Source organism: Stomoxys calcitrans, chromosome 1 (genome assembly GCF_963082655.1).
Source record: "Stomoxys calcitrans chromosome 1, idStoCalc2.1, whole genome shotgun sequence".
Lineage (NCBI taxonomy): Eukaryota > Metazoa > Arthropoda > Insecta > Diptera > Muscidae > Stomoxys > Stomoxys calcitrans.
The window spans coordinates 98631421-98655674 of record NC_081552.1 but is presented as its reverse complement, the minus strand read 5'-3'; the positions used below and the strand labels follow the sequence as shown (position 1 = coordinate 98655674).

At 38.3% G+C, this 24254-nt stretch overlaps 1 protein-coding gene across 2 annotated transcripts in view; it reads left to right on the top strand.

Annotated features, from left to right (window-relative positions):
* Nucleotides 1-24254, top strand: part of LOC106095180 (venom acid phosphatase Acph-1) — a 167428-nt gene that overhangs the window by 95942 nt on the left and 47232 nt on the right. For both annotated transcript variants that reach the window (XM_059371054.1, XM_059371052.1), the window contains one exon: nucleotides 13580-13678. In XM_059371054.1, the coding sequence (XP_059227037.1) occupies nucleotides 13580-13678 (99 nt within the window). The remainder of the gene's footprint in view (nucleotides 1-13579; nucleotides 13679-24254) is intronic.

The following is a 24254-nucleotide window of genomic DNA, read 5'->3' as shown; positions in this document are numbered from 1 at the left end:
ATCTTAACCGATCTGGACCAAATTGAAGAAATATTGCAAAGGGCCTAAGGCAACTCACTGTCCCAAATTTCAGCGCAATCGAATAATAAATGTGGCTTTTATGGGCCTAAGACCCTAAATCGGAGGATAGGTCTATATGGCAGCTATATCCAAATCTAGACCGTTCTGAGCCAATTTGACGAAGGTTGTCGCAGGGCCTAACACAACTCTTTGCCCTAAATTTCAACAAAATCGGATAATAAATGTGGCTTTTATGGGCCTAAGACCCTAAATCGGCGGATATGGGGGCTATATCAAGATATAGTCCGATATAGCCCATCTTCGAACTTAACCTGCTTATGGACAAAAAAAAAGAATTTGTGCAAAATTTCAGCTCAATATCTCTATTTTTAAAGACTGTAGAGTGATTTCAACAGACAGACGGACAAACGGACGGACATGTCTAGATCGTCTTTTCGATCGATTTTTACGCTGATCAAGAATATATATACTTTATAGGGTCGGAAATGGATATTTCGATGTGTTGCAAACGGAATGACAAAATGAATATACCCCCATCCTTCGGTGGTGGGTATAAAAAAATTAGCTAAGCACAAAATTTCAATTAAATTCACCCTTAAGACAAAATTTCAATGAGATTTTTTTCTATATGCAAAATTTTAATGAAATTTTTTCTTAAGACGGAATGTTAGTTAAACTTTTTATTATTATTCCCTCCACCATAGGATGGGGGGTATACTAATTTCGTCATTCTGTTTGAACTACTAGAAATATTCGTCTGAGACCCCATAAAGTATATATATTCTCGATCGTCGTGAAATTTTATGTCGATCTAGCCATGTCCGTCCGTCTGTCCGTCCGTCCATCTGTCCGTCCGTCCGTCCGTCCGTCTGTCTGTCGAAAGCACGCTAACTTCCGAAGGAGTAAAGCTATCCGCTTGAAATTTTGCACAAATACTTCTTATTAGTGTAGGTCGGTCGGTATTGTAAATGAGCCATATCGGTCCATGTTTTGATATAGTTGCCATATAAACCGATCTTGGGTCTTGACTTCTTGAGCCTGTAGAGTGCGCAATTCTTATCCGATTGGAATACAATTTTCCAAGACGTGTTTTGTTATGATATCCAACATTTGTCCAAGTATGATTCAAATCGGTCCATAACCTGATATAGCTGTCATATAAATCGATCTTGGCTCTTGACTTCTTGAGCCTCTAGAGGGCGCAATTCTTATCCGATTTGAATGAATTTGGCACGACGTGTTTTGTTATGATATCCAACAACTGTGCCAAGTATGGTTCATATCGGTCTATAACCTGATATAGCTGCCATATAAACCGATCTTGGATCTTGACTTCTTGAGCCTCTAGAGGTCGCAATTATTATCCGATTTGCCTGCAATTTTGTACGACGGATCCTCTCTTGACCATCAACATACGTGTTTATTATGGTCTGAATCGGTCTATAGCCCGAAACACCTCTCATTTAAATCGATCTCTCTATTTTACTTCTTGAGCCCCCAAAGGGCGCAATTCTTATTCGAATTGGCTGACATTTTACACAAGTCTCCAACATATAATTTAATTGTGGTCTAAAAGGGACCCTATCTTGATATCGCTTTCATAGCAGAGCAAATCTTTTCTTATATCCTTTTTTGCCTAAGAAGAGATGCCGGGAAAAGAACTCGATAAATGCGATCCGTGGTGGGGGGGTATATAAGATTCGCCCGGCCGAACTTAGCACGCTTTTACTTGTTTTTTTTTTTATTTAATTGACATGTTTGTGAAAATATTATTAAAAGAGAGTATCTCGATAAAAGTTGTTCTTGGAAAAATTCCCCCCAAATTTTGACTGTTTTTTTTTTGCTATTTTCCAATTCAATCTCGGGGTCTTTTTGCTTTTTGATTGAATTTATTTTTCACTATTTTAATGGAGTGTATCTTCAAGATATAACGCATTTTATATATGAAAATACTTAAGTAAAAAACAACAAGTAAGAAGGCGTTAAGTTCGGCCGGGCCGAACTTTGGATACCCACCACCTCGGGTATATATGTAAACCGCCTTTCATCAAAATTCGGTGAAAAATTCTCAACTTATGTCCCATATCAGTTATATTAAAATATGTTCCGATTTGGACCTAATACTAATAATTACAGTAGATATATCTAAAAATAAACCTATCTGAACCATATACGACACGGATGTCGAAAAGCCGAACATAAGTCACTGTGTCTAATTTCAGTGAAATCGGACTATAAATGCACCTTTTATGGGGCCAAGACTTTAAATCGAGATATCGGTCTACATGGCAGCTATATCCAAATCTGGACCGATTTGGGCCAGGTTGCATAAAAATCTCGAAGAGCCTAACTTAAAGCACTGTTCCAAATTTCGACGAAATCGGGCACTAAATGCCTCTTTTATCGGCCCAAAACCTTAAATCGAGAGATCGGTCTATATGGCAGCTATATCCAAATCTGGACCGATCTGGGCCAAATTGAAGACAGATGCCGAAGCGCCTAAGACAACTCACTGTCCCATGGGCCTAACACAATTCACTGTCCCGAATTTCATCAAAATCGGATAATAAATTTGGCGTTTGTGGGCCTAAGACCCTAAATCGGAAGATCGGTCTATATGGCAGCTATATCCAAATCTGAACCGATCTGGTCCAAATTGACGAAGGATATCGAAGGGCCTAACACAAATCACTGTCCCAAATTTCATCAAAATCGGATAATAAATTTGGCTTTAAGACCCTAAATCGGCCGATCGGTCTATATATATCGATATAGTCCGATACAGCCCATCTTCGAACTTAACCTGCTTATGGACAAAAAAAGAATCTGTGCAAAATTTCAGCTAAATATCTTTTTTTTATACCCTCCACCATAAGATGGGGGGTATACTAATTTCGTCATTCTGTTTGTAACTACTCGAAATATTCGTCTGAGACCCCATAAAGTATATATATTCTTGATCGTCGCGACATTTTATGTCGATCTAGCCATGTCCGTCCGTCTGTCTGTCGAAAGCACGCTAACTTCCGAAGGAGTAAAGCTAGCCGCTTGAAATTTTGCACACATACTTCTTATTAGTGTAGGTCGATTGGTATTGTAAATGGGCCATATCGGTCCATGTTTTGATATAGCTGCCATATAAACCGATCTTGGGTCTTGACTTCTTGAGCCTCTAGAGTGCGCATTTCTTATCCGATTGGGATGAAATTTTGCACAACGTGTTTTCTTATGATATTCAACAACTGTGCCAGGTATTGTTTAAATCGGTTTATAACCTTATATAGCTGTCATATAAACCGATCTAAGGTCTTGACTTCTTGAGCCTCTATAGTGCGCAATTCTTATCCGATTAGAATGAAATTTTGCACGACGTGTTTTGTTATTATATCCAACAACTGTGTCAAGTATGGTTCAAATCGGTCCATAACCTGATATAGCTGCCATATAAACCGATCTTGGGTCTTGACTTCTTGAGCCTCTAGAGTGCGCAATTCTTATCCGATTGGAATGAAATTTTGCACGACGTATTTTGTTATGATATCCAACAACTGTGCCAGGTATGGTTCAAATCGGTCCATAACCTTATATAGCTGCCATATAAACCGATCTGGGATCCTGACTTCTTGAGCCTCTAGAGATCGCAATCATTATCCGATTTGACTGAACTTTGTACAACGTATTCTCTCATGACCATTAACATAAGTGTTTATTATACCCTCCACCATAAGGTGGGGGGTATACTTATTTCGTCATTCTGTTTGTAACTACTCGAAATATTCGTCTGAGACCCCATAAAGTATATATATTCTTGATCGTCGCGAAATTTTATGTCGATCTAGCCATGTCCGTCCGTCTGTCTGTCGAAAGCACGCTAACTTCCGAAGGAGTAAAGCTAGCCGCTTGAAATTTTGCACACATACTTCTTATTAGTGTAGGTCGATTGGTATTGTAAATGGGCCATATCGGTCCATGTTTTGATATAGCTGCCATAAAAACCGATCTTGGGTCTTGACTTCTTGAGCTTTAGAGTGCGCAATTCTTATCCGATTGGAATGAAATTTTGCACGACGTGTTTTCTTATGATATCCAACAACTGTGCCAAGTATGGTTTAAATCGGTTCATAACCTGATATAGCTGCCATATAAACCGATCTTGGGTCTTGAATTCTTTAGCCTCTAGCGTGCGCAATTCTTATCCGATCAGAATGAAATTTTGCACGACGTATTTTGTTATGATACCCAACAACTGTGCCAAGTATGGTTTAAATCGGTTCATAACCTGATATAGCTGCCATATAAACCGATCTTGGGTCTTGACTTCTTGCGCCTCTAGAGGGCGCAGTCCTTATCCGATTTGAATGTGTTTTTGCACGAAGTATTTCGTCATGATATCCAACAACTGTGCCAAGTATTGTTGGAATCGGTTCATAACCTGATATAGCTGTCATATAAACAGATCTGGGGATTTGACTTCTTGAGCTTCTAGAGGGCGCAATTCCTATCCGATTTGGCTGAAATTTTGCATCACGTATTTTATTTTTACTTTCAACAACTGTGCCAAATAAGGTTCAAATCGGTTCATAACCTGATATAGCTGCCATATAAACCGATCTGGGATCTTGACTTCTTGAGCCTCTAGAGGTCGCAATTATTATCCGATTTGCCTGAAATTTTGTACGACGGATTCTCTCATGACCATTAACATACGTGTTTATTATGGTCTGAGTCGGTTTATAGCCTGATATAGTTCCCATATAAATCGATCTCTCTATTTTACTTCTTGAGCCCACAAAGGGCGCAATTCTTATTCGAATTGGCTGACATTTTATACAGGTCTCCAACATATAATTTAATTGTGGTCCAAACCGGACCATATCTTGATATCGCTCTAATAGCAGAGCAAATCTTTTCTTATATCCTTTTTTTGCCTAAGAAGAGATGCCGGGAAAAGAACTCGACATATGCGATCCATGGTGGAGGGTATATAAGATTCGGCCCGGCCGAACTTAGCACGCTTTTAGTTGTTTTGCCAAAGAAGAGATGCCGCGAAAAGAACTCGACAAATGCGATCCATGGTGGAGGGTATATAAGATTCGGCCCGGCCGAACTTAGCACTCTTTTACTTGTTAAAAACTGTAGCGTGATTTCAACAGACAGACGGATAGATGGACGGACATATCTAGATCGTCTTAGATTTTTACGCTGATCAAGAATATATATACTTTATAGGGCCGAAAATGGATATTTCGATGTGTTGCAAACGGAATGACAAAATGAATATACCCCCATTCTTCAGTGGTGGGTATAAAAAGACCTCGTGCTTGAATTTAAAAACTTTGAAATTGAATTTACCAGTTTACTGTAAAAATAAGAACATTTTATTATTATACCCTCCACCATAAGATGGGGGTTATACTAATTTCGTCATTCTGTTTGTAACTACTCGAAATATTCGTCTCAGACCCCATAAAGTATATATATTCTTGATCGTCGTGACATTTTGTGTCGATCTAGCCATGTCCGTCCGTCTGTCCGTCCGTCTGTCCGTCCGTCTGTCCGTCCGTCCGTCCGTCTGTCTGTCGAAAGCACGCTAACTTCCGAAGGAGTAAAGCTAGCCGCTTGAAATTTTGCACAAATACTTCATATTAGTGTAGGTCGGTTGGTATTGTAAATGGGCCATATCGGTCCATGTTTTGATATAGCTGTCATATAAATCGATCTTGGCTCTTTACTTCTTGAGCCTCTAGAGGGCGCAATTCTTATCCGATTTGAATGAATTTGGCACGACGTGTTTTGTTATCATATCCAACAACTGTGCCAAGTATGGTTCAAATCGGTCTATAACCTGATATAGCTGCCATATAAACCGATCGTGGATCTTGACTTCTTGAGCCTCTAGAGTATGCAATTCATGTCCGATTGGAATGAAATTTTGCACGACGTGTTTTGTTATAATAGCCAACAACTGTGTCAAGTATGGTTTAAATCGGTCCATAACCTGCTATAGCTGCCATATAAACCGATCTTGGGTCTTGACTTCTTGAGCCTCTAGAGTGCGCAATTCTTATCCGATTGGAATGAAATTTCGCACGACGTGTTTTGTCATGATATCTAACAACTATGCCAAGATTGGTTCAAATCGGTCTATAACCTGATATAGCTGCCATATAAACCGATTTTGGGTCTTGACTTCTTGAGCCTCTAGAGGGCGCAATTATTATCCGATTTGCCTGAAATTTTGTACGACGGATTCTCTCATGACCATCAACATACGTGTTTATTATGGTCTGAATCGGTCTATACCCCGATACAGCTCCCATACAAATCGATCTCTCTATTTTATTTCTTGGGCCTCCAATGGGCGCAATTCTTATTCGAATTGGCTGACGTTTTACACAGGTCTCCAACATATAATTTAATTGTGGTCCAAACCGGACCATATCTTGATATCGCTCTAAAAGCAGAGCAAATCTTTTCTTATATCCTCTTTTGCCTAAGAAGAGATGCCGGGAAAAGAATTATTTATTTAAGATTCGGCCCGGCCGAACTTAGCACGCTTTTACTTGTTTTTATTATAATAATGTTTTAGTCTGAAATAGCCCATCTTAAACTGCCTATGGACAACATAACTTGCCTATGAACAAAAAAATAAAAGCGTGCAAAGTTCGACCGGGCCGAATCTTACATACCATCCACCATGAATCGCATTTGTCAAGTTCTTTTCCCTGGATCTCTTCTTAGGCAAAAAAGGATATAAGAAAAGATTTGCTCTGCTTTTAGAGCGATATCAAGATATGGTCCGATTTGGACCACAATTAAATTATATGTTGTAGACCTGTGTAAAATGTCAGCCAATTCGAATAAGAATTGCGCCCTTTGCGGCTCAAGAAGTAAAATAGAGCGATCGATTTATATGGGAGCTGTATCAGGCTATAGACCGATTCAGTCCATAATAAACACGTATGTTGATGGTCATGAGAGGATCCGTCGTACAAAATTGCAGGCAAATCGGATAATAATTGCGACCTCTAGAGGCTCAAGAAGTCAAGATCCCAGATCGGTTTATATGGCAGTTTTATCTGGCTATGAACCGATTTAAACCTTATTTGACACAGTTGTTGAAAGTAGGAATAAAATACGTCATGCAAAATTTCATCCAAATCCAATAGGAATTGCGCCCTCTAGAAGCTCAAGAAGTCACTACGGAATTGAATATACATCCATCCTTCGGCTGCCATATAGACCGATCCTCCGATTTAGGGTCTTAGGCCCATAAAAGCCACATTTATTTTCCGATTTCGCTGAAATTTGTTACAGTGAGTTGTCTTTGGCCCTTTGACATATTTCTTCAATTTGGTTCAGATCGGTCCGTTTTGGGATATAGCTGCCATAAAGACCGATCCTCCGATTTAGGGTCTTAGGTCCATAAAAGCCACATTTATTATCCGATTTTGCTGAAATTTGGGACAGTGAGTTATGTTAGACCCTCGAATTTTTTTTTTCAATTTGACCCTGATCGGTTCAGATTTGGATATATCTGCCATATAGACCGAACTCTCGATTTAAGGTTTTGGGCCCATGGAAGGCGCATTTATTGCCCGATGTCGCCGAAATTTGGGACAGTGAGTTAATTTACATACATCTGCAATATGGTACAGATCAGTCCAGATTTGGATATAGCTGCTATACAGACTGATTTCTCGGTTTTGGGTTTTGGGGCCATAAAAGGCGCATTTATTAGCCGATTTCGCTGATATTTGGGACAGGGCGTTGTGTTAGACTCTTCGACATTTTTCTGCAACTTGTATAACGACGGCTCCATAAGTGCAAATAGGTCGATGTATATATGAGTACGTTTATGAAAGTTAAATAGAAATCTAAACCGATTGTCGAATTTTCCCAAATTTCTTTGCCGTCACCATTATACATTAACACTGACCGTCTTATTTACTCCCTGTCCCAAACTTCAGCCAGATCGGATAAGAAATACGCCTTTTATCAGCATAAGATGTAATTTGGAGATTGCTCTCAGCTATTCGGAGCGGAGTGGAGTGGAGCGGAGCAGTCCTGATTTTGTTTTGTTTTTGATTTTAGAACCCGGAATGGAGAGGGAGTGGACCGGTTTCCAATCTCCAAAACCGAATTGAAAACAAATAAAAGGATGCAAAGTTCGGCCGGGCCGAATCTTGGGAAGCCACCACCATGGATTCAGATAAAAATTTATACAAAATAAATCTTTTTGAAGGGCATAATTTTATTCTACATACCAAACTTCTGTCAAATCAGCAAAAATTAAAGCTTCTAGGAATCGAATAAGTATGATCCGGAGACCGGTTTACATGGGAGCTATATCAGGTTATGGAACGATTTGGAGCGTATTTGGCACAGTTTTTGAAAGTCGTAACAGAACACCACATTCAAAATTTCAGCCAAATTGGACAAATCTTGCGGCTTGTAAGGACATACGAAGTCAAATCGGAAGATCGGTTACATGGGAGCTATATAAGGTTATAGACCGATTTGGACCGTACTTGTTCGAAGTCATAACAAAACACTACATTTCCAATTTGAGCTAAATCGGACAAAAATTGAGGCTTGAAAGGGCCCAATAAGTCAAATTGGGAAATCGGGTTATATGAGAGCTATATCAGGTTCTTGACCGATTTGGAATGCACTTGACACAGTTGATGGAAGTGAAAACAAAACACTACATGCAAAATGCCATTCAAATCGGATCAAAAATTGCGGCTTGCAGGTGCTCAAGAAGTCAAATCGGGGGATCGGTTTATATGTGAGATTTATCTAAATCTGAACGGATATTGCCCATTTGCAATCCCCATCGATGTTAAGTTTCTGTGCAAAATTTTAAGCGGCTAGCTTTACGCGTTCGACCTCTATCGTGATTTCGACAGACGGACGGACATGGCTAGATCGACTCAGAACGTCGAGAGGTTCAATAATATATATACTTAATAGGGTCTCAGATGAATATTTCGAGTAGTTACAAACAGAATGACGAAATTAGTATACCCCCATCCTATGGTGGAGGGTATAAAAATTATATGGCTTATGTTCCCTAACAGACAAACGTACACAATTTATAAAATTTTTAGAAAATCGGTTCAGCCAAGTATCATGTAGTCATAATGGGTCTAATCGCATTTTTGAGGGGTGGAGTGACCAACTCTACTTCGATCACATTTTGTATGCCAGATTCAAAATCTACTCCCGAACCTTTCATTTGAGCCCCATATTGAAATGAACGTCCAATATGTCTGTTTGGGGGAGTTTTGGGGTTGGGGCGGCCCGATGGGTAATTACATTCAAATTTTAATACTATTTTCTTATTCTACTCTCCAATACCTTTCATTTGGTACCTACCATGACCCGATCGGTTCACTTTAGATTTTGGTATAAGGGGAGGGTCCGCCCCCTTCCGATAACAATAAATTTTAAAGCCTGTTCCTATTTCCTGACCATATTTGTAATCTACTCCCGAATACCATTTATTTGAGTCTCATATTGTCATGATCGTGAAATAAACCTATTTTAAGGGGTTTTGTGACTTTGGCGGACCCCAGGTACTCGGACCCAACTTTTATTACGAAATACATACTCTTCTCTTGAATGCCTTTGATTTGAATCCCATATTGCTCTGAACGGTCCACTTTTATTTTTGGGTATTACTTTTGGGGTAAGGGGGAAGGACCGCCCTCTCCCGATCTCAACCTACACAACCTGTTAAAATTTCAAGGCAATCAGTTCATTTTGAAGTCTATGCGGAACAAACAAATAAACCGACAAACAAACAAACAAACACAAATTGAATTTTATATAAAGCTGACCCGGGCCCGCACCGCCGCGCCTTTTTATACGACACACAGACACACAGATATCGTTAAATCGTTTTAGAATTTAACGACGATCCGAAATATATATTTTTTGTAGGTTCGGAAATTGATATTTCGATGTGTTGCAAACGGAATGACTAAATGAATATACCCCCTATCCCACGGTGGTGGGTATAAAAATCATTGAAAACAATTTTGGTCCAAATTTATTTCGATTATCTATGTCAATAATTACAAAAAGTAATGTTACACCGTTACCAATCTCAATTCTTTGTATTCTGGATATATTCTATATCCATTGATTCCCAGAAGGGGTGGACATATGAATACAGCATCGTTTTCCACATAAGAGACAATCATGTTTTTGATGTAGAATGTCCGAAGAATTTGTACTATTTCCATTTTCACCGCTTTCGAGTACCTGAACAGGGTTTTACGCACTCAAGTTGTACCAAAACATTTCATTTATTTGTTTAACAAATATTTTATAATGGTGTCAATATTTAAAGTAATAAAGTAAAAAGTTTAACAATATTTCTGGCGCAATGACAAAGGTACAAATGTGATGCCGTCAATTCTTATTAAAATCTTTACCAATGACGCGATCAAAATAATAACCGGCGGTATTGGCAAAGTACCGCCATATTTTCAACAATGTATAAACAGATTTCCCGATTATACTACTTGAACCGCTAGAGGGCACAATTCTAATCAGATTTTTTCAAAGTTATGCACAATGACTTTTCATACGACTTCCAATATACATTCAAGCATGCTCTGAATCGGTCCTAACACTTAAATGGTTCCAATATAAATCCATCTCCCGGTTTTACTTATTAAGCACCTGAAGGGCGTAGTTCTTATATGATTTGGCTCCAATGTCATTCCGGCCGAACTTAGCACGCTTAATGTTTCATTATTTTTATACCCTCCAACATAGGATGGGGTGTACTAATTTCGTCATTCTGTTTGTAACTACTCGAAATATTCGTCTGAGACCCTATAAAGTATATATATTCTTGATCGTCGTAACATTTTATGTCGATCTAGACATGTCCGTCCGTCCGTCTGTCTGTCGAAAGCACGCTAACCTTCGAAGGAGTAAAGCTAGCTGCTTGAAATTTTGCACAAATACTTCTTATTAGTGTAGGTCGGTTGGGATTGTAAATGGGACATATCGGTCCATGTTTTGATATAGCTGCCTTAAAAACCGATCTTGGGTCTTGACTTCTTCAGCCTCGAGAGGGCGCAATTCTTATCCGATTTCAATGAAATTTTGCAGGACGTGTTTCGCTATGACTTCCAACAACTGTGCTAAGTGAGGTTCAAATCGGTTCATTACCTGATATAGCTGTCATATAAACAGATATGGGGACTTGACTTTTCGAGCTTCTAGAGGCCGCAATTCCTATCCGATTTGGCTGAAATTTTGCATGACGTATTTTATATTTACTTTCAACAACTTTGTCAAATAGGGTTCAACTCGGTTCATAATCTGATATAGCTGCCATATAAACCGAACTGGGATCTTGACTTTTTGAGCCTCTAAAGGTATCAATTATTATCCGATTTGCCTGAAATTTTGTACGACAGATCCTCTCATGACCATCAACAGACGTGTTTAATAAAGTCTGAATCGGTCTATAGCCCGATATAAATTGATCTCTCTATTTTATTTCTTGAGCCCCCAAAGGGCGCAATTCTTATTCGAATTGGCTGACATTTTGCACAGGTCTCCAACATATAATTTAATTGTGGTCGAAGCCGGACCATATCTTGATATCGGTCTAATAGCAGATATATATCCTTTTTTCCGATATGGCCCATTTACTATAAAAATATATATACTCTATGGGGTTTCAGAAGAATATTTAGACTAGTTACAAACAGAATGACGAAATTAGTATACCCCCCCATTCTATAATGGAGGGTATAACAAGTAACGACGGGTCTAAAGTCGGGCAAAGCTGGCCTTTTGATACCCAACACCACATTAGATATGCAGGCTGAGTTGTCGAATTTAAAATTTGCTTAAATTTGATATGTCGAATTTCGATGCAAATTCATACATATTGTAGGATCGTTTTGCAAATTGTTGAGAAAATCGGTTGATAAACGAGTTATTAGGAAAGGCCTTAAAAGTGAAAATTGGGACATGCATATATATGGAAGCTATATCTAAAGCTGACCGATTTTCGATGAAATTCATCAGTCATCAGAAGAGTTATAAGATAAACCTTCGTTCCAAATTTTGTAAATATCCGTTAACAAATTACTAAACTATTGAGTATTATTTAAAATTGGTCAAAAATATATATGGGAGCCATAATTAAATCTGAACCGATTTCTTTTCGTGTGAATCGGTTAACAAATGACCAATTAATTGCAATACTAGTCCAAATCGGACGACCATATGTATGACAGCTATATATAAATCTGAACCGATTTCTATGAAATTCTAAAATAATGTCGCGACTTATAAGAGAAACCCTTGTGCAATATTTCTTGAGAATCGGTTTACAAATGATGATATGATTGCAATTTTAGTCCAAATCAGACGAACATATATATACGGCCATAACCAAATCTGACCCATTCCTATAGGTTTCGTCACTAGGCCCAAGAAAATTCTTGTGCTAAATTTGACGACTATTGGATGAAAATTGCGACCCGCACTTTGTACACAAATTACCAGGGACAGACAGACATAGCTTAATCAAATCGTAAGTGATTCTGAGTCGATCGGTTTACTTATCAATGGGTCTATATCTGTTCCTGTTGGAGGTTAAAACAAATTCACTAAGTTATAATTCCCTGTACCACAGTAGTGGTGTAGGGTATAAATACTCTAAAGCCACTGTAATTCATGATTCCCATTTCTCGTCGTTAAAGTAAACACCAAATATTTTATTCGTTAGCGAAAACAGCTGTTTTCAATGATGTCGATTAAAAGTCGGTACTGAATACCAAATTGATTAACATTTCTGCTATCACTTTTTAACTAAACGATTTTCGTTTTTCAAGTTTTTTGCCTGTTAGGGTGAAGATCATTAAATTTTACAGTTTTTGTTTGTTTCTCTTTCGAGACGAGGCCGTGTGTTAGTATATTGTATTTAAATCGTATTAATAGCAAAAACGCATTTATATTAACCACGCTCGACATCCCTGACTATTAGCTGCACTTTTCCCAATGCACGTATTTTTGTGTAATGACAGACGTTCTTTCTGTGACAAATTACACTTCTTCCGTACTACACATGATTTTGTGCATCTGTTGGAAGTTATATTGATGTCTTCGAGCACTAAGACAACGGCAATGCCTCTCGCCGTTGGTCCGAGTGCCCAGGTTCGAATCCCGCCCGGGCTCTGCGAATTTTTCATTTTTTAAGTTTTTTACCTGTTAGGGCGAAGATCATAAGATTTTACAATTTTTGTTTGTTTATCTTTCGAGACAAGCTCAATAATCGGAGATGCAAATGGAAAAGGAAAGCCACACACCAACCACTATGGAACTCGATTTGTCTTTAGTTAGAAGACTTTTCAACCATATTAGGTGTGATGACTTCAAGGGACGGTTTTCGTTAAAACACTTTACAGTATTCCACTACTTAATTTTTTGCTTTGTACATTTGGAAAATATTTTTGAAATACTCTTTTTACTTAATAATAATTTTTTATGAAAATAAATATTTTGTGTTTAATTGTAGCTATTCCGTCACGGACCACGAACTCCGGCTGATACCTATCCAAATGATCCACATGTTAACCAAACCTACTTTCCATATGGTTGGGGACATATAACAAATGTATGTATAGTTAATTCTTTGTTTATATTTCTTGAAAACCGAATTCGACTTTAATCATTTGAAAAACTTCATCGAAATTCACAAAAAGGTAATCAATCCAAGAGAAACCCTAGTAATAGGGAGATTTGATTTACTGGGAAGAAGGTTCGCAGATTTTCAAATAAGCACGTCGCATGAAACAGCAGTATACCGGGGTGAACAAATTAACCAGAGCGGATATAAAAAGTATCGTTGAAAGCTGCTAACAGGTCTACCATGATATGATAAAACTTTGATGAACACCAAAGGACTGGCAAGAGGCAACCCAGGCAAGGAATGTTATAAAACTACAATTGCTTATAGACCAATAAGCCTAACGTCATGTCCTCTATAACGTTACATTAAGCACGTAGTGGACACTACGGCAGCCGGCTGTACGTACCGGATTGACCCTATGTATTCCTTCACAGCCCCATTGAAAAAAAGGATATCGTATTATGTAGTAAAAAATTTACCCAGATATTCTTCAAAAAATTTATTATGCCTTATGAATATTTTCCCTTCTGCTATGAAAATTTGCTCAATTACGGGAACATATCCTGTTATCAAAGAAATTTCAATCAGTTCATGTACAACCAGGTTAAAAATATTTAACTCAATTTCAAAAATACTCGCCGAAGCGAAAATTACATCCTTAATTGTAATCTGTGATATACCAAGAAAATTTGTATGAAAACAATATTTTGTTGCAAATTTTTAATGAAACTAATTACCATTAATTTTCGGGAAATACATTTAATATACACTTTTTCAGTTAGTGGGGCATGAAATATGGTAAACATTATCCTCTTAACATGTAAATGCATTTTAAGACATTTTCATCAACATCTTGCAGAAAATTCCTTTACAAAACAATCAGTATGTTTTGTTATGACATTTTCATAAATGTTCATAGTTTTTTTTTTAGGAATTTCTTACACATATTAAAAGCAAAATTCATTTGTGTGTCATCAACTGTTTATGACCAAATTCATATTTTTTATAAGTTCGGCCGGCCTGAACTTTGGATACCCACCACCTCGAGTATATATGTAAACCATCTTTCATCAAAATCCGGTGAAATTTGCATACCTTATGTCCCATAGCAGTTATAACAAAATATATACCGATTTGGACCAAATAATAATAAGTACAAGTCATTGTTCAATCGGGCCCGCTCCGCTGCGCCTTCTTTTACTTCATATGGAACAAAAGTTTCCTTGGAATATTTATGTTCGACAATTAAAGATCTGTTTGTGAAATACCATGCAAACTTGACTAACAGTTTAACAATATAAGTGCCTTTATCTGAATCCCACATGATCTTTATTGGTCTACGAATTTAAGTTTGGATGTAAGGTGTACTCCATTCTTAAAATACTTCATTTCGGCCCGATATTCTCATGACATCTGATTTAGTGGTGTTTTTGGAGGAGAGGTGGTCCCACAGATACTTGGCCGTGAAAAAATATCAGCATCGTGCTCTTCTCTTAAATACAATTTATTTAAACCCCATATTGCCATTGGCTTAAGAGGAGTTTACAGGATGAGGCGTCCCCCAAACACATGGCCCTAAAATAGGTTAGCAAATTGGTTTTCTAATCTCAAATACCTTTTATTTGAGCCACATATTGGCATGGTGAAAAAATTTGTTCTCTTTGGGGGTGTTTTGGGAAAGGGGTGCCCTTAATACATGGTCCTACATTTGGATATCAAATTCGTATTCTACTCCCAAATGCTTTTATTTGAGCCCCATATTGCGATAGTCACTAAAAAATTGCTGTTTGTGGGGTATTTTGGGAAAGGGGTAGACCCCCAGAAAATTGGTCCCGAAAATGGGTATAAATTTTTGCTCTTCCCCCCACTTCCTTTCATTTAAGCTCCACATTGACATGGTCGGTAAATATGCCCGATTTAAGGGTGTTTTGGGGATTGGGGTGGTCCCCAAAAACTAAGACCGGGAAATATATCAGCAACGTGCTCTATTCTCATATATCTACATATGATTTATTTGAACCCCATATTGGGTTGCGGTATTGGCCCTAAAAACTATGAATATTTAGTTCCACTCTCTTTAGGACCCAAATTGTCCTGGTGAACAAATGCGTCCTACTTGAGGGTTGTTATGGTGGTGGGACGTCCCCTAGACAGTTGGCCCCTAATGTTGATATCAGATACGTGGTCTATTCCCAAATACCTCTAATTTGAGCCCCATATTTCCATAGTCGGCAAATATGGCCGGATTGGGAGGTGTTTTGGGGGATAGGCGGCCACTCAGTGCGTTGGCCATGAAAATATATATCGGATTCGTGTTCCACCTTAAAAACCCTCTTATTTGAGCCTCATATTGCAATAGTCAGAAAATACTTACTATTTGGGTGGTGTTGTGGGGGTGGCGTGGCCCCATAGACACTTTTCCCGAATATTGATATCAAATTCGTGCTTTACTCCCAAAAACCTTTCATTTGAGCCCCATATTGCTATGGTCGTAAATTTGTCCCCTTTGGGGGATATTTTTGGTGAGAGGCGGCCCCCCAAACACTTGTTCCCATATTTGGATACCAGGTTCGTATTCTACATTCAAATACCTTTTTTTGTGTGAGTCCCATATTCCCATGGTCAGTAAATAAGTCCAGTTTGGGGGCTGTTTTGGGGAAGGACTGGACCTCCAGAAACGTGGTCCCACATTTGGATATCAGATTCGTATTCTCCTCGCAAATTTGAGTCCCATATTGCCATGGTCGGTAAATATGTCTGATTTAGGGGTGTTTTGGGGCTTGGGGTGGTCCCCCTAGCACTTGGTCCGGCAACTGGATATCAGATACGTCCTCTTATCTCAAATACCTTTCATTCGAGTCCCATATTGTCGTGATAGCTCTAAATATATGTTTGGTAGGTTTTAGGGTGGGGCAGCCCCCTAGATACCCCATCTGAAATTTGGATACAAAATTTTTATTTTTAGGGTACTATATGAGAGCGCACAAAATTTCGCTTAAATTGCACCACCCATCTCCGAGATCTGGCGTTCTAAAAATTAGGGTAAGGGGGAGCGTCCGCCCCCTCCTTCAGATATCAAAAAATGTAGTACCCTATTTTCGCCACGGGGTCATTATGCACCATCTGTGAAAATTTCAACAAAATCGGTTCAGTCGTTTCTGAGTTTATAAGGAACACACAAACAAACAAACCTACAAACAAACACAAATTGATTTTTATATATAAAATGCATAATATATGCCCCCATAGCAACTATAACCAAATCCGGCACGAACATTGAGTGGTCTAATAAGTACAAATACAATTTTGTATGCGGCCAAGACCTTAAATCGAGAGATCGGTCTATATGGCTGCTATATCCAAATTTGGAGGAGGCTTCATATATTGTTTGGTGAAAAAAAAACATTTTTGCGCGTGTTTAGTGGACATTTAAAGTAAAACAAGTTAAAGCGTGCTAATTTCGGCCTGGCCGACAAATGCGATCCACCGTGGATCGCATTTGTCGAGTTCTTTCCCGGTATTTCTTTTTAGATAAACAAAGGATAAAAGAAAAGAATTGCGTTGCTAATTCAACTGTTGGCGACCACAGTAGAAGCACATGTGTAAAATTTCAGCCAAATCGAATAAGAATTGGGCCTTTTAGGGGTTCAAGAAGTAAAATAGGGTGATCGGTTTAAAGGGCCATATTTGACTCGTATGTTGGAGGTCATGGAAGAAACCGTTGTATAAAATTTCAGCCAAATCGGATAATAATTGCGTCCTCTAGTGGCTCAAGAAGTCAAGATCCCAGATCGGTTTATATGGCAGCTATATCAAAACATGGACCGATAAGGCCAATTATCCCAACCGACCTATTTAGTATTTGTGCAAAATTTTAAGTAGATAGCTTTACTCCTTCGGAAGTTAGCGTGCTTTCGTCAGACAGACGGACGGACGGACATGGCTAGATCGACTTAAAATGTCATGACGATCAAGAGTATATATACTTTATGGGGTCTTAGACAAATATTTCGAGGAGTTACAAACGGAATGACGAAATTAGTGTACCCTCTTCCTATGGTGATGGGTATAAAAATATTAGCCCAAATGGGGAGTGTGGGCCTTGCATTTTGAGAACTCGAAGGGTTTTTCCAATTTTTTTAATAAAGAAATTTATTACTTTGAAGTGCATATTGCACCCATTTAAGTTGACTTAGCTGGGTCAAACTTCACTAAGAACACATCTACAATACGTCCTTTTTACAAGAAAAGAAAAACAAGTAAAAAGGCGTTAAGTTCGGCCGGGCCGAACTTTGGAACCCACCACCTCGGGTATATATGTAAACCACCTTCCATCAAAATCCGGTGAAAATTGCATACCTTATGTCCCCTAGCAGTTACATCGAAATATGTTCCGATTTGGACCAAATGCTATTGTAATAAGTACAAGTCATTGTTCAATTGTGTGTAACAAAATATTGGTCTTTTTAGTAGCTATATCTAAAAATAAACCGATCTGAACCACATACGACACAGATGTCGAAAAGCCTAATATAAGTCACTGTGTCAAATTTCAGTGAAATCGGATTATAAATGCGCCTTTTATGGGGCCAAGACTTTAAATCGAGAGATCGGTCTACATGGCAGTTATATCCAAATCTGCATCGATTTGAGTTAAGTTGCAGAAACATGTCGAAGAGTCTAACACAACGCACTGTCCCAAATATCAGCGAAATCGGACAATAAATGCGCCTTTTATGGCCCCAAAACCCAAAACCGAGACATCAGTCTATATAGCAGCTATATCCAAATCTGGACTGATCTGTACCATATTGCAGAAGTATGTCAAGGGGCATAACTTAACTCACTGTCCCAAATTTCGGCGACATCGGGCAATAAATGCCCCTTTCATGGGCCCAAAACCTTAAATCGAGAGTTCGGTCTATATGGCAGCTATATTGACGAAGGATGTCGAAGGGTCTAACATAACTCACTGTAACAAATTTCAGCAAAATCGGATAATAAATGTGGCTTTTATGGGCCTAAGACCCTAAATCGGAGGATCGGTCTATATGGCACCTATATCCAAATCTGGACCGATCTGAGCCAAATTGACGAAAGATGTCGAAGGGCCTAACACAACTCACTGTCGCAAATTTCAGCAAAATCGAATAATAAATGTGGCTTTTATGGGCCTAAGACCCTAAATCGGCCGATTGGTCTATATGGGGGCTATATCAAGATATAGTCCGATATAGCCCATCTTCGAACTTAACCTGCTTATGGACAAAAAAAAGAACCTGTGCAAAATTTCAGCTCAATATCTCTCTTTTTAAAGACAGAAGCGTGATTTGAACAGACAGACGGACGGACATGTCCAGATCGTCTTAGATTTTTACGCTGATCAAGAATATATATACTTTGTAGGGTCGGAAATGGATATTTCGATGTGTTGCATGAATATACCCCTATCCTTCGGTTGTGGGTAGGTATAAAAAGTTAAGGTATTAAAGCAACTTTTTACAATAAAGACTAACCAGCGAAAAGACTTTTCTTTTACTAAAAATGCAAAAATTCTTCTCAATTTTTTTTATTTCCAAAATGTAAAAATTTTAAGTGAAATATCGAATTTTGACGCAAAATTGAATCAGTAATAGCTTTATATATCGCAAAACACGAAGCCGATCTCGGCCAAAATTTCAACAAATAAAAGCGAGCTAGGTTCGGACGTGCCGAATCTTATATACCCTCCACCATGTAGCATTTGTTGTGTTCTTTTGCCGGTATCTCATTTTAAGTAAATCCTTATCCTTACATAGTATAAAACAAAGTCGCTTTCGCTGTATGTCCGTATGTATGCATAGATCTTTATAACTACGCAACGGATTTTGATGCGGTTTTTTTTAATAGATAGAGTGATTCTTAAGGAAGGTTTGTATGTATAATAAATGCATAATATAGTAGAGAAACACTGATAAATTTAAAGGTTTCTAATGTGATGTCGTAAATAAGAACGTTTTTTTGCGCTTATATTGCAAACGCTGGCTGAACCCTACGAGATAGACCAAAATAATGTACTACAGTATCGTTCACCTTAAAAAGTTCAACAAAAAAGTCCGCGATGGTATATGTCTATCTCTTAGGGATAACCCAGCATAACCATTTTTATTCTTTACTAAAAAATGGTTATTTACGAAGTGATTTTAAACAATACAGCATTAATCCTTATCCAATTAAGTACCTTAAATAAATTGTGCATTTATTATAGATCAATATGCTTTTTACAGCATGTAATTTAAGTGAATATTACCGAAGATATTACAAATTTATTATATTAGTAGTATTGTAAGTACATTAGGTTAGATATGATTAGCTTAAAACCATATTTCTTGGTATTTCTTCCATTAAGACTTTGATTTGAATTTAGAGTTAAGGCTATTTAGTATTAGGGCGAGCATTTTCAATAGAAGAACTGAATAGAATAGGTATATTTTGTTGTTGATAATCTTTTGTTTTTGTAATATATTAATTAACTATAAATATATTCTTTGACATAAATTACATACTCTTATAAAAGATAAATTAACGAATAGTAAGTAAATATTTTTCACTCCAGCACTAACCAATAATTAGTGCAATTAGTTCATAATCATACGTATAGTTTTAAGTTGTGAGTTTAATCAAGTACTGAGTACCTAAGTATAAAATTTTGAACAGACATTATAAAGTCATGTCCGGAAGACGTCGTCGTGCGAACATAGGTCGTAGTACAGTGAATGCCAGAAGAGCACGTTTAGCAAGAGATGAAGAATCGTCAACGGAACGCGAGGCTCGCCTCAGCCAGCTCCGAGAAAGAAATAGAACTGCGAGAGAAAGAGAATCCTCAATGGAGCGTGAGGCTCGCCGCAGCCAGGATCGGGTTAGACGTAGAGTTCAGAGAGCCAGAGAATCCTCTGTAGATCATGAGGCTCGCCTCAGCCAGAATAGAAATCGAATACAGAGAACGAGAGAATCAGCACAGACACATAGTAACGCTGAACAAAACGGACAACCGATCAGCCACAGATGGGTAAATAAAGAATATTCTGCCATGAATTACGATCCTTTGATTTGTTACAAGGATGATCGTATTGTGTCCATAGGTACTATGTCAGTAGTGTGTGAATATTGTTTGGCATTGAAGTTCAAGGACGAATCGAAAGGTTTGTGTTGCTTACAAGGAAAAGTAAAATTAGAAGAAATTCTTCCTCCACCTGAACCACTTCACTCTCTGCTTACGGGTGATCATCCGAAATCCAAACAATTCATACGCAATATCCGCCGTTACAATAACGCATTTCAAATGACGTCTTTCAAAAGTAAGCAAGTTGTTGAGCGCGGTTTTATGCCTACATTTAAAATTCAAGGGCAAGTGTATCACTTGGCTGGGAGCTTGCTACCACTTCGACCAGATGATCACAAATTTCTGCAAATTTATTTTATTGCAGACCCAGATACACAAGCATCAACGCGGTGTTCGATTGTCGCACAGCCAATAGATATAGATTTGATCAGATCTCTTCAAGATATGTTACATTCTCATAACAGCTACATTCAGTCTTTTAAAACTGCTATTGAGAGTGTTCCAGTAGATACTCCAGACTACAATGTCGTAATCCATGCAAATAAAGTTCCTGTTGGAGAACACAGAGGGCGATATAATGCGCCGTCCACGAGTGAAGTAGCAGTGGTAATAGCTGGACAGCAATTCGACAAAAGAGATATTGTGTTGCGCAGTCGTGATGATAATTTGCAAAAAATATCAGAGTTACACAGATCTTATGACAGCTTACAATATCCTTTGATGCTATGTCGCGGAGAAGATGGTTATACCATTAATGTTCCTCAAGTTGACCCAACCAGTAGTGCACCTCTGCGTAAGACAGTGTCGTGTATGAACTACTATTGCTACCGTATAATGACAAGACAAAACAATTTCAACTCTTTGCTTAGATATGGAATGTTGACAAACCAATACTTTGTCGATCAATATGCGAAAATTGAATCTGAGAGATTGGCTTACATTCGTAACAATCAAACTAAATTGAGAGCAGAAAATTACGTTCACCTTCAGGATGCTTTACAGGCGAATGAACACAGCAACAACATTGGACAGTTGGTTATACTACCTTCATCATTCACAGGTGGACCTCGATATTTACATGAAAAATCACAGGACGCAATGACTTATGTCAGACATTACGGTAAACCTGATTTATTCATTACTGCAACATGTAACCCAAATTGGCCAGAAATCAAAGAAAATATTAATACCAATTTAACTCCACAAGACAGATATGATATAGTTAATAGAGTCTTCCATTTAAAAGTACAGAAACTCCTACACCTCATTAACAAGTCTCATATATTCGGTCCGCCGCGCTGTCATATGTACACTATAGAGTGGCAGAAACGTGGTTTGCCACATGTACATCTGCTGGTGTGGTTAGTGAACAAAATTAGACCAAATCAAATCGACAGCGTAATTTCAGCTGAATTACCGGTTAAGGAAGATGATCCCGTCCTGTTTGAAATAGTAAAAAAACACATGGTACACGGTCCCTGCGGGACTTTAAATCGTAATTCTGCATGTATGCGAGATTCCAAATGCAGCAAAAAATTTCCGAAGCCGTTTCAAATACAAACATCTACTAGCGATGACGGATATCCCAAATATCGACGACGATCGCCAGATCAGGGTGGGCAAAGTGCCACAGTCGGAAACTACGATATTGATAACCGATGGATCGTTCCACATAATCCGCTCCTTTTAAAAATTTTTGATGCCCACATCAACGTCGAGTTGTGCAGTTCAATAAAGTCGATCCAATATGTTACTAAATACATTAATAAAGGTAGCGATCAAGCTACTTTCAGCATACAATCACCAAATGAAGTGGAAACATATCAGTCTGGACGTTACATATGCAGTTCTGAAGCAGTATGGAGGATGTTATCATTCGAAGTTCACGACCGAGCTCCCACTATTGTCCACCTTGCAGTTCATTTAGAAAATGGACAAAGAGTATATTTCACTGAGAACAATATACAAGAAGTTGTCTATAACCCGCGGGACACTACATTAACAGCATTCTTCAAGTTATGCGCTCAAGATGATTTCGCGAAAACACTGACATATGACAGAGTTCCAACTTACTATACATGGAACCAGAGTTCTAAAACATTCCAACGACGAAAACAAGGAACTGCGGTCGATGGTTTCCCCGGAATAAAAAAAACTGATGCTCTTGGTAGAGTCTACGCGATTCATCCCAACAACAGCGAATGCTTTCATTTGAGAATGTTACTCCATGTTGTAAAAGGCCCGACATCCTTTGCACACCTGAGAACTGTACAAGGTGTTATTTACAATACTTATCAAATGGCATGTAAAGCTATGGGACTCTTGGAAGACGATTCTCACTGGGAAAATACATTATCAGAAGCAGCTATTTGCAGTTCCGCTACATCATTAAGATATTTATTTGCCATCATAGTTGCGTTTTGTCAAGTAACTGATTCTGTTAGTCTATGGAATAAATTTAGAGAAAATATGGCCAGTGATATTCTGATTCGGCAACGGCGAGAATTAGTTTCAGATGATTTACAATATGACCAAAACATATTTGATGAAGCATTATTTGAATTGAACAAAGTAGTGCAACTACTGACGAGTAAATCGATCAATGATTTTGGACTGCCGATGCCAGCTAATATTAACTCAGATTTAACGAATAATGCCGAATACACAAGAGAAACATCATACGATCAATCGAAACTTTTACAAAATATAGCCCAAGATGAGCCACGATTGAACATCGATCAGAAAAAAGTATTTACTACATTACTATCATCAATTGATAACAATGAAGGAAAAATATTTTTTCTTGATGCCCCAGGAGGTACAGGTAAAACATTTTTAATTAATTTGCTTTTAACAAAAGTCAGATCCACCGGAAAAATTGCATTAGCTGTCGCGTCATCCGGCATTGCTGCTACGCTTTTAGAAGGAGGCCGAACTGCACACTCTACATTCAAGCTCCCGCTGAAAATCGCTACCGATGATAATAAAAGCGTCTGTAGTATTTCTAAACAGAGCAATACAGGAAAATTGATCCGTGACTGCTCATTAATAGTCTGGGATGAAGCCACCATGTCAAACAAGACATCTGTGGAAGCACTGGATAGGACAATGCGCGATTTGCGCAGTAAAAATGCACCTATGGGTGGATGTACAATTCTGTTCTCTGGAGACTTTCGTCAAATCCTACCGGTTGTCCCTAGAGGAACACGTGCGGACGAAATAAATGCTTCCCTAAAAAGATCCAACCTTTGGCCATACGTTAATAAGTTAGAGCTTAAAACTAACATGAGGCTTTCATTATCTTCACGTGAGAACAGGCTTTTTTCAGAGATGCTGCTAAAAGTTGGCAATGGAAAGTTAACTCAAAGTGATGGAAGGATTAACCTAGATAACCTTTGTGTTTTGATAGACAACATCCAAGATTTGGTCAACAATGTCTATCCTGACATTCATAACATA